This window comes from Oncorhynchus tshawytscha, linkage group LG16 (assembly GCF_018296145.1).
Source record: "Oncorhynchus tshawytscha isolate Ot180627B linkage group LG16, Otsh_v2.0, whole genome shotgun sequence".
NCBI lineage: Eukaryota > Metazoa > Chordata > Actinopteri > Salmoniformes > Salmonidae > Oncorhynchus > Oncorhynchus tshawytscha.
Genome location: NC_056444.1, coordinates 49,854,587 through 49,869,988, shown reverse-complemented (window position 1 = coordinate 49,869,988; position 15,402 = coordinate 49,854,587). Strand labels below are relative to the sequence as shown.

The 15,402-nt window shown below is 43.3% G+C and overlaps 1 protein-coding gene across 3 annotated transcripts; it reads left to right on the top strand.

Annotated features, from left to right (window-relative positions):
• The first annotated feature begins 396 nt into the window (after positions 1-396).
• Positions 397-13,945, top strand: LOC112215827 (mRNA-decapping enzyme 1A). Of its 3 annotated transcripts, none has more exons than XM_024375246.2 (10): positions 400-645; positions 4,752-4,792; positions 5,088-5,215; positions 9,169-9,235; positions 9,422-9,563; positions 10,633-10,749; positions 10,905-11,480; positions 11,574-11,633; positions 11,757-11,993; positions 12,295-13,945. In XM_024375246.2, the coding sequence occupies exons 1-10, from the start codon at positions 523-525 to the stop codon at positions 12,373-12,375; spliced, it is 1,572 nt and encodes a 523-aa protein (XP_024231014.1). In that variant the 5' UTR covers positions 400-522; the 3' UTR covers positions 12,376-13,945. The 3 variants fall into 3 exon arrangements, with proteins under 3 accessions (XP_024231015.1, XP_024231014.1, XP_024231016.1); XM_024375248.2 differs by lacking the exon at positions 400-645 and adding an exon at positions 3,070-4,502; XM_024375247.2 differs by lacking the exon at positions 11,574-11,633 and having other exon boundaries at positions 397-645.
• The last annotated feature ends 1,457 nt before the right edge of the window (positions 13,946-15,402 follow it).

The window sequence follows — 15,402 nt, the reverse complement described above, 5'->3', positions numbered from 1 at the left end:
CCTGGGACTAAAAGAAATTGATGAATTGGTTGGTGTGGTCATTATTTTCCACTGACAGCTGGCTATGTTGATTTAAAAAATATATTGTTTGGGTTTTTAGAGATCTGGGTTATGATAATCCAGAGCTATGGGTTTGACGTTTTGTCATCATCAAGTTATATAGTCTACTTGGATAGACAGGCCCATAGCAAAATAGCCACCTCTCAAATGCATGAGCGTGAGCGAGCAATCATTTTTAGGCACTTGCGAAATGAGATTCAACACTGACTGGACTGATCTACAAATCACCATGAGTCATTAATAAATTATCAATAGCATTTGTATATCAGTCAATCACTCACAATTTACACATGATACGCTACGAGTTTCACTTTTGACGCTCTCGAACACGACCAATCACTCCAACTCATTGCGGAACTAAAAGTGGGGCAGAACTATAAGGCATTGTGACCATGTCTTCCAAGGACAGTGGACATTGAGTGTTCATAGAAATTATTCCGTGTGGTAAGCATTGTATTCAAGATGGAGACCGCCAGTAAAATGAGCCTTGCAGCTCTACAACAACAAGATCCGTATATCAACAAACTTCTCGATGTTACCGGACAGGTAGCACTGTACACATTTAATTCCAAAGCAAATGAATGGGTAAGCTCGCCAAAGGAGTTGCTTGTTTCTTTCTGTTAACTAAAAGGTAGCTAGCTAGCGTTACATAGCTAGATAAGTAACTATCAGGCTACGTACAGTAGCTAGCTAGCTATCTACCTAGTCCAATATGTACTCTTAAGGAGCCTACCGTTAGTTACCCTAAGGTTCAAGGACCGTAAGTTTTTGTCAGAAGAGCAAAATACTCTTATCTAAACGCGAATCGATTCTCAATTGCGATACGGTTCTAGAAACATAAAAGCCATTTAATGTTACTTTCATATCACATCAAAATAATTTCACAAATGCTAAATATACACTTACTGTACCCTGTTTTTATCACAGTTTCAACTGACAGTATTTTTCAGTGGCCACCTTTCTGGCGGCCTTTTTTTCCACCTTTTATTTAACGAGGTAGGCCAGTTGAGAACAAGTTCTCATTTACAACTGCGACCTGGCCAAGATAAAGCAAAGCAGTGTAACAAAAACAACAACACAGAGTTCCACATAAACAAACGTACAGTCGATAACACAATAGAAAAATCGATGTACAGTGTGTGCAAATGTAGAAGAGTAGGGAGGTAAGGCAATAAATAGGACATAGAGGCGAAATAATTCAAATGTAGCATTGACACTGGAGTGATGATGTGCAAGTCGAAATACTGGGGTGCAAGAGAATAAATAATTACACACAGGTATTCGGAGCATGATAGCTAATTAGCACTGTCTTCTGTTTGTAAACACGCACTGTAATATGACCGTGTGGGAACCCTAACCCTATAAATGTGTGTATCAATTTAACCTTTTGTTTTTTGCCAATTATTTCTCCCTGGTATGAAAGATAAGGTCCTTATGCTTCCAAAACCGTGTCGCTAGCGATGCGTGTTAACCTTCAGACTGACTGTCAGGGCTCTTAACAAAACTCCCCCATACAGAACAAGATGCCTTCGTCCAATGACTCTTAGCGTTATGCTCAAGGGCTAACTATCTACTCTACTTAATTTATCACAGAGACTTTAAAAATAGGCTTTTCATTAGCAATCTAGCTAACTAAATACAGTACCAGTCAGTTTGGACCCACCTACTCATTCCAGGGTTTTTCTTTCTTTTTACTATTTTCTACATTATAGAATAATAGTGAAGACGTCAACTATGAAATAACAAATGGAATCATGTATTAACCAAAAAAGTGTTAAACAAATCAAAATATATTTTATATTTGAGATTCTTCAAAGTAGCCACCTGATTAAAAAGCCACTTGATTACAGCTTTGCACACTCTTGGCATTTTCTCAACCAGCTTCATGATGTAGTCACCTGGAATGCATTTAAATTATGTCAAGAACAGCTCAAATAAGCAAAGGGAAATGACAGTCCATCATTACTTTAAGACCTGAAAGTCTGTCAATTTGGAAAAAGTGCAGTCGCAAATACCATCAAACACTATGATGAAACTGCCTCTCATGAGGACCGCCACAGGTTAGGAAGACCCAGAGGAAAAATTCATTAGTTAACTGCACCTCAGATTGCAGCCCAAATAAATGCTTCACAGAGTTCAAGTAACAGACACATCTCAACAGCAACTGTTCGGAGGAGACTGCGTGAATCAGGTCTTTGTGGTCGAATTGCTGCAAAGAAACCACTACTAAAGGACACCAATAAGAAGAAAACTGAGCAATGGACATTTAGACTGGTGGAAATCTGTCCTTTGGTCTGATTAGTCCTAATTTGAGATTTTTGGTTCCAACCGCCGTGTCTTTGTGAGACGCAGAGTAGGTGAACAGATGATCTCCGCATGTGTGGTTCCCACAGTGAAGCATGGAGGAGGCGGTGTAGGGTGCTTTGCTGGTGAGGCACATCTGTTAATTGAAATGCATTCCAGGTGACTACTTTTGAAGCTGGTTGAGAGAATGCCAAGAGTGCAATGCTGTCAAGGCAAAGCGTGGCTACTTTGAAGAATCTCAAATATAAAATATATTTAGATTTCTTTAACAATTTTTTTGGTTACTACATGATTCCATATGTGTTATTTCATAGTTTTGATGTCTTCACTGTTCTATAATCTAGAAAATAGTTTTAAAAAATAAACCCTTGAATGAATAGGTGTGTACAAACTTTTGACTGATATTGTAGATAACCACACACCTCTAGCTAACGTTAGCTATATCAAGCCAACACGCATGTTCCTGCTGTGTTGTGTAGCAAATAGATTTTAAGAGTCTTTGGTTGTTGGCAGAGCCATCTATTAAATGATGGGGCAACATTTAGATTTCTGCCTAAATAGACATACCCAAACTGAATTACTTTTCATGAGATTGACGTAAACATTAACAGGTAATGTTGCATTTTTTTTATTTTTAAATTACGTCTGGAACTCAGCTTTTTGGAAGATTTTTTAAATGTATTTTTATTACTGAGGTGTACTCACTTTTGAGGACACAATCTCATGTACATAGTACAAATATTTTGCAAAATCATATCTATGATTTCTTTCCCTGTTCAAAAGTGTGGCTAGAGGGCTTGAAATGACTGAAATGCTTTCTAGATATAGTAACAATCAAATTGTAAATAACTTACTATATGATCTATCATACCTGCCAAATAAATATCATGCTTAATGACAGGACAATATCTTCACTTTCTTATAACTGTCGACAGAATTCTCTCCTAAACGTCCACAGAGCGGCTGAGAATCCATTCAAATGTGTGCAGACTTGTCACAACTTCAGCTTTAAGCACAACATGATTTTGTCCTGTCTGTGACTAAGAGAAAGTGCTGTTCTTTAAATTCTATGAAAATATGTTGTATTTTTTTCATGTTGAGAGCTCTAAATCTGACTGAGAATATCACAGTGAGATGAAACCACAATGGCTGGACTTGCTAGACTGTCACTGTCAATTTGATAATAGATTCTTTGTGTGGTTAGGCCAGAAAATGACAAATGCAAATGTGGGGTCGGAAAGCTGACACTTCAAGTCCGCTCTGCTCTCAGTTGCCACTCCCCAAGCAGACACATGGGGCTTTTTGGTATTCACAGAGTGCCTTGTACACAAATGTTAGTCGGAGCCAGTTCAGAACTGCTCAAAGTTCCCCATATGTTTAAGAGAGTTTGGACAGGTTTTAGAACGGCTGCCATGTTAGGGGCTGTTCTAAGTTAGCTAACTTAAAACCAGTTAGCTAGCTAGCTAGTTTGTAGATAAATATTATCTAGTTCGCAAACATTAGCTAAGTACCAACGCTGTAAACTAGCTAGCAATCGGCCCCATTCAGCAGGACACAGCGGTGTGCAATGTTTGATTTAATGTTAACGGTGTTGTTCTGAAGGATCACTTCACGCAGCTGCAATTTTTTTGTGGTTTCACACAATATTTCACAGCCATTTTGATCAGGCCACACCTGCCTAATGGGATCAAACCATACCTGCGTTCACGTCATGTCAGAAACTCAGAGATTTTCGACTTGCTTACTCGTTGTAGAAAGATGATACCTGAGTTTCCCAATTGGGAAGTATCAGAATCAACCAATGGGAAGCTCGATGCAAATCATTTGCATTCATTTTAACTCAGTTTCCGACAAGACGTGAACGCAGCATTAATCTCAGTTAACCCAGAACTGAAGCCTTGCGTAATTGGTCAGATGCTCGATAAAGGTCTGGGTCCATAAAAGAAGATTGAGAACGAGGATTGAAACCAGAACTAATAGCTCCACCCTCTCTCTTTGCAAGTCTATAGGCCAAATGTCCCATCCCCTTCCGAGATTCGGAAGATGCTAAAACCTGAGAAATCGTGATTTGTCGAAAGCACAGGAACTAATGCTGCTTGTCGTCTCATGCATCCCGTTGTAATCATGACATATCTACGGTACCGTTTTAAGTATTCTGTCCACGAGAGATTAACCATACCTTAAAGACGGTTGAAGAACCGTTTAGGGGAAGCTTGTCATTCAGTACAACCGTAATGCAACGTAATAAAAGGTTTAATAAATTGAAAGCAACCCAGACCAAATATCAGACTTTTTTTTGCATGTTTTGGTTATTCATCTTGTACTTGATGATTGATTCATGTTCATCAAGTTAAAGTTGTAATTCTTCTGCGCAATTTCCATTTCAGGAAAAGACTGAAATCGAGGGCACCTTATTTGTTTATGCAAGGTAATTTATTTGTATCAGATATGTGGTGACCTTTTTTAAATGGGCCACTGTTGTAAAGATGCTAAACTAACCCCTTTTTTATATGTGGTTGTCTCACCACCTGTCCTCTATCCTTGATATAGTTGCCTTTTTATATTGTCCATATGTCTATGCCTCCCTAATTGATCTCTCCCCTAACCCCCACCCCTCCCTCTTACTCTCTTTATCTTAATCATTCTCTTTGCTTTTCTCTTTCTTTTTTTGAGTCATGAAAACATGTAGCCCATCTCCATTGCTCTCAATAACCTATCCACAGGTCTGCTTCCCCTCATCATGGCTTCACAATCATGAATCGGCTGAGCACAGAGAATCTAGTGGAGCCCATCAACAAAGACCTTGAGTTTCAGCTTCAAGACCCCTTCCTGCTGTACAGAAACGCTAACTGTGAGTAGGATAGTCCATTTGTCAGTCTTATCATTGGAATGTGATACAAAACGAGGCAACGGTGTGCTTTAGGACCATGCGGACGCCTCCGAGCAGTCGGGTAGGCTGTTTGGAGTGTTAATCCAACTGTGAGGAGTAAAAAATATGGGTGTGTTTGGCAATGCACTGCCGTTTAGCATGCTACACCTCGGTAGTGTTTGCTATGACTTGGGAGTGCAGCGCATCACGGTTGTTATGGAAGCGGTCCAAAAGGAATTGACATCCCAAACCATTGCGCGGGCCGGATAGAAATGTGTCATGGGCCGGATCCGGCCCGTGGGCCTTGTTTGACACGTGGTCTACACGATATATTCTGAGAAAGTGTGGGGATGAGAAGGGTCATGTTAACATGTTTAGGTAAACTTAACTATAGGGCGATTTCCACACCAGCGGGAACAGATTGTTCTGGTAATTCTCACATGGGAACTTCATTGGAAGGAGGGATGTTTAGTATTCTTTTTATGTTTGTATCATAAACCTTTTTGAATTTTTTTTTAAGAATGATGAAATTGGCAATTTTAGGCCCTTTATAGACCTATACATGCCTCCTGTAAGACCCTATGATCTGTGAACATTCTGGTGCTCGTTATACTTATTATAGTGTGTTCTAAAAATATGGAATATGTTTAGATTTTTTAATACTGTTTTCACGACACCATTCTGTATACTTCTGGCCCTTCTTTGGACACTGTGTTAACAACCCTCCAGGCAAGCTTCAATGCCATACAACTCTCCTTCCATGGTCTCCAATTGCTCTTAAATACAAGTAAAATTAAATGCGTGCTCTTCAACCGATCGCTACCTGCACCTACCCGCCTGTCCAACATCACTACTCTGGACGGCTCTGACTTAATACGTGGACAACTACAAATACTTAGGTGTCTGGTTAGACTGTAAACTCTCCTTCCAGACCCATATCAAACATCTCCTATCCAAAGTTAAATCTAGAATTGGCTTCCTATTTCGCAACAAAGCATCCTTCACTCATGCTGCCAAACATACCCTTGTAAAACTGACCATCCTACCAATCCTCGACTTTGGCGATGTCATTTACAAAATAGCCTCCAATACCCTACTCAACAAATTGGATGCAGTCTATCACAGTGCAATCCGTTTTGTCACCAAAGCCCCATATACTACCCACCATTGCGACCTGTACGCTCTCGTTGGCTGGCCCTCGCTTCATACTCGTCGCCAAACCCACTGGCTCCATGTCATCTACAAGACCCTGCTAGGTAAAGTCCCCCCTTATCTCAGCTCTCTGGTCACCATAGCATCTCCCACCTGTAGCACACACTCCAGCAGGTATATCTCTCTAGTCACCCCCAAAACCAATTCTTTCTTTGGCCGCCTCTCCTTCCAGTTCTCTGCTGCCAATGACTGGAACGAACTACAAAAATCTCTGAAACTGGAAACACTTATCTCCCTCACTAGCTTTAAGCACCAACTGTCAGAGCAGCTCACAGATTACTGCACCTGTACATAGCCCACCTATAATTTAGCCCAAACAACTACCTCTTTCCCAACTGTATTTAATTTATTTATTTATTTTGCTCCTTTGCACCCCATTATTTTTATTTCTACCTTGCACATTCTTCCATTGCAAAACTACCAATCCAGTGTTTTACTTGCTATATTGTATTTACTTTGCCACCATGGCCTTTTTTGCCTTTACCTCCCTTCTCACCTCATTTGCTCACATTGTATATAGACTTGTTTATACTGTATTATCGACTGTATGTTTGTTTTACTCCATGTGTAACTCTGTCGTTGTATCTGTCAAACTGCTTTGCTTTATCTTGGCCAGGTCGCAATTGTAAATGAGAACTTGTTCTCAACTTGCCTACCTGGTTAAATAAAGGTGAAATAAATAAATAAAAAACATTAATTTATTAAATGTAAAACATATTTATATCTACTTTAAAAAAAAAAAAAAAATGTAGATGTTGTTTGTGACAATATACTCTTCAAACACCTCACATTTTCAGAGTGGGCTCTCTGGTACATATTAATGACATCACTCATTTTATACATAGAACATGACATGATAGGTCATTAACCAATCACAGCCCTCCTTTAGGATTGCACAGTTCGAGTTCCCTTTGAATCTATTTTCTCATTCACTGTGTTGGTGGTGCTCATAAAATGCATCATACCTTCAGAATTAGCCGAGAGCCCACTCTGGGGAAATTTGATGTACTTGTAAACTGTTCCAAACCAAATCAAACGGTTTCATTTTGAGATGAATAAATGAATGTGAAACGTTGTGTATCAGAATCAAGACGTACTCCATACTTTAGAGAACACAAGAATTCTAAAGACACCAAAATGTCTGTATCATGTACGGTTCACAGATCATAGGGTCTTACAGGAGGTCTACAAATGGCCTAAAATGGCCACTTTCATCATGATTTTCAACAACAACAAAAAGTGATACAAATGTATAATGCATTTCAAACATTCTTTCTCCAAATGTGAGAATTGCCAGGAGAATCTGAGATACCAAAAATATGTTCCTCTCCGGCTGGCACGGAATCACCCTATATATCTATTAAAAGAGCTGCTGGTGTATATATTTTGTATTACTAGGCTAAATTTAGCATTGAATGTGCTGTTTATTTAATTCACAGCAGATAAATAATGAAGACCATCAATGTTTTATAAACACACTTCTTTTTTTGGAATGAAGTTGCAGAGCACTGCTTGCACACGGTCATTAAAGGTCTGTCAAACTGTGTTGAATTCAAAGGAGAACTTGAACTCTTCCAGACTCTTTTGATGACGAAGGTATGACGTCTTCGACTGCAATCCCATCATAAAATCGACTTTTTCATCTTCCTGTTTAGTCCTAAGGAAAATGAAAGGACCCTGTCTGTGCAACAGACATACAGGGAAATAAGTCTTAATTTACACATGCCCCCTCTGACATAATGCCACCTCTTTAATATTCTGCTATGCTGACCCCTGTGTAGAGATGCATGCACACAAATGAATCAGATGGACATTGACCACATGCTAAACACACTAGCCTTCCAGTTAGACTTGCCTCTAAAAGCACTCAGCAGACCTCCTCGCAGGGTCCTCTGGAACATGACCTTCCCCTTGTGCCGGAGGTCACGCCGAGGCTGACCGGGCGCGTCGAGCAGGAGCATCTCCTCTGACGGGTCTCCTCCGCCCATGGCCTTGCCCTAACACGGGGTCCACCCAACCCAGGAGCTCTGTCTGACGGGGAGAAAACGTGTCCCTCTGGCCCCAGGGCCTCTTATGTTCCGGAGCTGCCTGGAAACCACCTCATGGATGGGATGGATACAATACGTCTGCTCTCGGTGGTAGTTCTGTAGGCGTCTGATCCACTCATCTAGAGGGAAGCAGTTTTGTCTGACTGGAACCCTGTGACTCCTCCCCAGTAGTCGAGTGCCTGCAGGCCACTTGGGAGGGGATGCAAAGAATATCATGAACAAGTGTGTTTGGGAGGGAGGGCTTTCTTGGCTGTCCTTGTGACTGTGAAGGGATCGTGACTTGCCATTTTGTTTTGGTGTGATTTCGACCGTTCAGGTTTGTCCTGCCGTTGCTCTCGTTGCACACATCTGTTAGTGGAGGGGTTGTGTCAGTGCTTCATGTTAGAAAATACGGCCTTTTTACACACACCTGTTTACACGTCCCAGAGTTCCCCAGGTAGCTGTAGAAACACTACCGTTGCTAGGTTACCAGCCTCTGAGGGGAAACCTGGCAAGAATCTCTTCTCTCACACGTATGCAACGTGACACTCCTGTCACACGCTGTTGCCTCAAAGTTGCTGAACCATCCATTTCCCACAACCTCCCTCCGCCTAAGGGATGCATCCTAGCGCCAGTGAACCGTCCGCCTGCCATTTTAAAAAATATTTCCCTCTTTTCGCTGTGTTCCTCCTACAGTGGGTATATACAGCATCTGGTTCTACGATAAGAAGGACTGCCAGCGCATCGCTCAGCTCATGGTGAAGTGAGTATGGCCCTTGTGAAGCACACCACCACTAACCCACAGCTATGAAAACCACCGTCACCCACACCGCTGCAGGGAGTAATTTAGCACGTTACAGATATGAGATTGGATTGTGTGTTTTACTGGGGTTTTTTTCCCCCCACTGATTTGCGAGGGTGTTTGTCTTTTATTGTGTCTGTCCTCCAGGATCGTGAAGCAGGAAGCCATGCAGGCCCACCGGGGCTCCCCAGAGAGGGCCAACATCCCTGGGAGGACCAATGGCTGCGCAGAACCTCGCCCCATCGACATCCTGGAGCTCCTCAGCAAGGCCAAGGATGAATACCACAGGGTGAGAGACTGTCTTTATCGTCAAGTCGTCGCCCAGGACTCTATTGGGGGAAATGCGTTACAAAAGTATTGCGTTACATAAATCGGATGACTTTTAGGAGTAACAAAAGTAAAGTAACACCTTACTTTTTCAAATTTGGTAGTATTATTCAAGTTTATTTGTCAAACAACGCGTGACCAGAACTGGCGGCTTGAGAAAGTTTTTGAATGAAAAGATATGAAATCTGTACAGATGTTTGTCTTACAGTATATATGGCTAACTAAGCAGCCCATATGATAGCGCAGTACTTGTAGACTAGTACAGGAAAGCAGCGCCGCCGATGAAAGGAGAAACCAGCGATCAAACCCGAGTTAGTCATCTTTGGTAGAGCGCACACGGATCGCCTTGCTCCCTCCGACAGTCAAACAAACAGGGAGATTGAGATTTTTTTTTCCATGAAACTAACACAAAGTAATATAACTTATCCCTTTCCACCCAAAGTAATATTGTTAAGTAACTTTACTTTTGTTAAACGTGACCAGTTACTATATCACTTTTTCGAGTTACAAATCCCAACACTTCCACAAACACACGCGAACACAGTCCAGAAAATAGTATTGTTTGACAGACTTTACCCCTACACATACATCACGAATTAGAGTGCGATTTAAAATCCGGATTATTTGGTGCAGCCAGCTGTGGATGGGGTAGCAATGTCCCCCTTCTGTTTCTCTCTCTCTCGTAGTCAGTGAAGAACTCACTCACTGCCTGTCTGTTTACTTACTCTTTATTGGTATCACTCTCTTTCTGTAGATCTTAGTCCTGCTGCCCCAAGTGTTTTTCATTGTTTTAAATGCTGAGATTGCTCACAGCCCTCCCAATTTACATTAGTCCAGCGTTTCCCAAACGCTGTCCTCTGGATCCCGAGGGGTGCACGTTTTGGTTTGATGATGAGTTGATCATTTGAATCCGCTGTGACGCACTAGGGCCAAAACCAAAACGGGGTCTAATTCTGCATTAGACGGGAAACACTAGTTGGAATGTCAAAATGATACATGTGTCTGTGGGATTTATTTTGTGCGTTAACTAGATTCAGACGGGTGAAACTGAGATGTCCGTTACTGCTGAGCAGGGGTTGAACACCGAGACGCTGAAAACAGCCGGCGGTGCTACAGAGCGCGCTCCCAGTGCCCCACCGCCAGAAAAGGTACAGCACCACATTCTGCCTGAGATGAATGCACTTTGTCTGACAACACGCTACCTGTAACAAGTGTTCTCCCGCATGACTGAAATGACTCTTACTTGTCAGTCATACTTGGATAGAGTGTTGTTTCCTATTGACTGTTATTACTGTATTTGCAGAACTCCCACTCTGGCCAGAGGCAGATCACCGTGGAGGAGCTGTTTGGCAGTTCTCTACCCAAGGAGACCGGCCTGCTGCCAGCCATGCCTACCCAGAGTTCCACAGACCCTGCTGCCCCGAGCCCCGCCAACTTCCTCCAGGCCCAGCACTACACTCCATCCATACCCTTCCAGCCATTACTGGCACCCCGCCTCACAGCAGCCCCAGTGGGCAACAACCGGCACCTGGCCTCTGGTCTGATCCCCCTGATGGAGGCCAGAGGTGGCCCCAGCCCAGGCTACACCCTCCACGGCAGCCCCGTGTTTCCCGGTGGACCTCCAGGGGAACTCCAGCACTCTATGTCCCCGCTGTTGGTCGCTACACCTGGGGCTGAGGCTCGCGGTCCACCCCCTGGCCCTCCGTTGACTTACCTGGGGCAGGATCTCCTGGGCTCGCTGAAACCCAGCCCCTCTGATCTCCACAAGCCCGTCCTCGCACCCAACTTCCTGCCCAGCCCGCTGGCCACGCCCCAGAGCTTCAGAGAGCAAATCCCCAATCCTGCTGCCATCTGCAGCATTCCCACAGGCCCTGTGCAGGTAGGTAACTGCCTTTGCCCCTGTTATTTCTTTGTGATGCGGACTTTGTGTAATCTGTCATTTCTGAAGGGCTCCCTTTCTTGTCTTTCTCAGCCACAGAGTAAAGAAATGGATGTGTTCGCTCAGTCTCAGAAACCGTCGAAAACCATGCCTGTTAGTATGATTTTGCTATCATGATGTAGATGGCTTTGATTGTACAGGCAGTTCTTTACATAGTTGAAATGAAATCTTACCATGTCCTCTTCCTGCCCTCTCTCTTTCTCTCACCCATCCAAGGCTGTTCCTATAAAGGCAGGGCTTGTGATACCGGGGGCGGGTGCTTCACTGACGGGGGCGGAGCGCTCAGTGCTGCTCTCACCGAGCGCCTTTCAGCATTCTGTTGCCAAGACAAAGGAACTGCAGAGGCACGCTGCTCCTCCCTCCCCTCCAGCAGCAGCCACAGGGGCTGTGGAGCCCCCCCAATCCCCCTGCAACAGGACCCAGCTGCAGGACACACTCATCCACCTCATCAAGGTACAGAGAGAGCTGAAGCCTTTTTCTTGTGTTTGAAGCCTTCCGTCAGGTTCAGGGGTTTTCTACTGTAGATTTCATCTGGCTGCTGTTGGCATTTATGAAATGCTCATGAACGGCGTATGAATGTGTTATGCATGGGTTATGAATTATGTTAGGAATTCCTTCTGTATGTACCTAAATCTAATACTTGAGAGAGCGAGTGAACTGAAGCAGTTGAAGTCTGGGAACTTGTTTGTACTGTTATACAAAATGACTGGAAGATAAGTCTTCTCTCTCTCTCCTGTGTTTGTGCCCTGTGCAGAATGACCCAGCGTTTCTCAGTGCCATCCATGAGACTTACCTCCAGATTCTCTCCAAGGACCTGAGCAACGTCAAGCTATAGCTTTAGTCCAGACATGGGGCTGGGCCTGGACATGTCAGGACAGGGGCATAGCCACCAGCCAACCTAAGCTACAGGTACTGAACCACTGGGTGGGACCTGGGACTGCTTCTGCTGCCACCGGCTATGTATACAAAACACAGACACTGGCTCTGTTCCTCTGGAGCAGCTATGGGGACTGCAGGAGGACTCGAACCCAGGAGGCTCACTCATATGGCTCTGCTACCCTATGTAGAGAAGGTAAAAGGGAGATGTTACGCTTGACAGTAGTGTCAAATCATGTACGCACTCTAGAAAGAAATATTGTTCCTCTCTTCTGTGGATGAGAACTAGACCAAAACCCCTAAGGAGGGTAAACCCTCATCTCTGTTTGGGTCAGGGGTTAGGACTTGCTGTGCAAGCCAAGCTTTATTCAACTCCACATCCTTGTTCTGCCCTCGGGAATAGCTGTGATTCTCCACACACATGCGCTTTGTTCTCTCTCCTCTTTTTCAATCTCTGTTCTTTCTTTTTTTTCTATGTCCTTTGCTCTCACCCCATTCACCACCAAGACTCTGTCACTATGCCTGTAAAGGGACGTGTGCAATAGAATGCAATGCCTTCTGGGAGAATACTGTTTACTGATTCTTAAGTGTCCCCCCCCAAGGGTCTAAACAGAGAATTGTTGTATTAATTTAGGCCCTATTCTGTGGGTTTTGCAGTAAGGTCTACTGCAGCACTGAACCTGAGCTAACTGCATTCAACAGGATCGTCTTGTTTAACACATGTTGTCACTCTGCAGCCAACAGCTCAAAGGGACTAGCATGTCATAACAGGTTGTGTCAGTGTGTATTTGTATTTGATTTTGTAGGACAGGTAGTTTTTTTTAATGTGTTTGATAATGCCACCCCTGTACACACATCTGACCTTGTGCCATACTGCCAATCTATGTTCACGTTATTTTGATCACACGCAGCATGTATTTCTGTTTGGCTGCAATCAATCACACATTTTGATTCCGATTGACGGAAGGAATGAATGCCGGCGTTGCGCTATAGACATGGGAAGCAATTGAGAACATCCTCTAAACGAATAACTGATCAGCACATTATGTTGTCTAAGGAATATTTGTTTTTGACCTCGGGATTTATTTCTGCCAGTAAGTATATGTGAGTTTCTTCGGGAGGTAAGAAGAGAACCTCTGACTTGATTGCACTTTGTTTTCACGTCAAACGAAAATGTCAGTAAAAAGCATTTCATGAGCAGTTTGTGACTCCTTTGGTTCCTCAATACGTTTAAAAAAATATATATATCATAGTACTTAATACATGTTGATTGGTGTGTTTTCAGAGTGTACGTATTATTTAGTCACAGGCTCTATACTGGTGGAGAAAAGAGGTAAGGCCCAGAGATAAAAAACAAAAACATTTTAAAACCAGTATGATTTTTAAGATTGGTCAGTGCCAGTGTAATGATGAGTAGACATGTTATTTGGTGTCTTTTAAGAACCGCATCTGTTTTTAATTTGTTTTATTCTGTCACTGTGTACTTCTGTTTTACTATTTTGTGATATTAAAGTGAAGTTTTCTCTCAAGCTATTTACATTTTTTTGCTCAAAGAAATGACTTTTCTTGGTCAATAAAACACAAATGATTCCCTGTTTTGACCTTTGCGGTCATTACATCCAGCAATGTCAAACAGTGAGGCAAATGCTGACACCAGTGGTGTATCTCGGTAGTCCAATGTAGTTTTCTCTCCTTGTTTCCTGTCCTTCATCTGCTCTAATCTGACCAGAGTTTTTCACATCAGTGCAGATGAAGGAAAGGAGACAAGGAAAGGAGTCTTTTGGATGATTGAGATGCAGCTCAAGTAATGGCATAGATGATTCATATCTGGATAAAGCCACTAGAGGGCAACAGGGTTCAGTGTTTGACAAAATATTACATTTCCAATGCAATGACCAGTCCCAGTTGCCAGTGTTCTTTACTGCACTACACACAGTATGCCCCATTCATCCATAGCCTTTGTTTTATACTGTATAGTAGTGGCCATCTTTAAAAAATATACACTGCTCAAAAAAATAAAGGGAACACTAAAATAACACATCCTAGATCTGATGAATGAAATATTCTTATTAAATACTTTTTTCTTTACATAGTTGAATGTGCTGACAAAATCACACACAAATTATCAATGGAAATCAAATTGATCAACTCATGGAGGTCTGAATTTGGAGTCACACTCAAAATTAAAGTGGAAAACTACACTACAGGCTGATCCAACTTTGATGTAATGTGCTTAAAACAAGTCAAAATGAGGCTCAGTAGGTGTGTGTGGCCTCCACGTGCTGGTATGACCTCCCTACGACGCCTGGGCATGCTCCTGATGAGGTGGCGGATGGTCTCCTGAGGGATCTCTTCCCAGACCTGGACTAAAGCATCTGCCAACTCCTGGACAGTCTGGTGCAATGTGGTGTTGGTGGATGGAGCGAGACATGATGTCCCAGATGTGCTCAATTGGATTCAGGTCTGGGGAACGGGCGGGCCAGTCCATAGCATCAATGCGTTCCCCTTGCAGGAACTGCTGACACACTCCAGCCACATGAGGTCTAGCATTGTCTTGCATTAGGAGGAACCCAGGGCCAACCGCACCAGCATATGGTCTCGCAAGGGGTCTGAGGATCTCATCTCGGTACCTAATGGCAGTCAGGCTACCTCTGGTGAGCACATGGAGGGCTGTGCGGCCCCCAAAAGAAATGCCACCCCACACCATGACTGACCCACCGCCAAACCGGTCATGCTGGAGGATGTTGCAGGCAGCAGAACGTTCTCCATGGCGTCTCCAGACTCTGTCACGTCTGTCACATGTTCTCAGTGTGAACCAGTGGCGAATTTGCCAATCTTGTTGTTCTCTGGCAAATGCCAAACGTCCTGCACGGTGTTGGGCTGTAAGCACAACCCCCACCTGTGGACGTCGGGCCCTCATACCACCCTCATGGAGTCTGTTTCTGTCCGTTTGAGCAGACACATGCACATTTGTGGCCTGCTGGAG

Excerpts from the sequence above, each read along its gene's own strand:
- LOC112215827 (XM_024375246.2), top strand. The coding sequence starts at position 523 with ATGGAGACCGCCAGTAAAATGAGCCTTGCAGCTCTACAACAACAAGAT. Across the intron at positions 5,216-9,168 it reads GCTGTACAGAAACGCTAACT|TGGGTATATACAGCATCTGG; the intron begins GTGAGTAGGATA and ends TTCCTCCTACAG. Across the intron at positions 11,994-12,294 it reads CACTCATCCACCTCATCAAG|AATGACCCAGCGTTTCTCAG; the intron begins GTACAGAGAGAG and ends TGCCCTGTGCAG.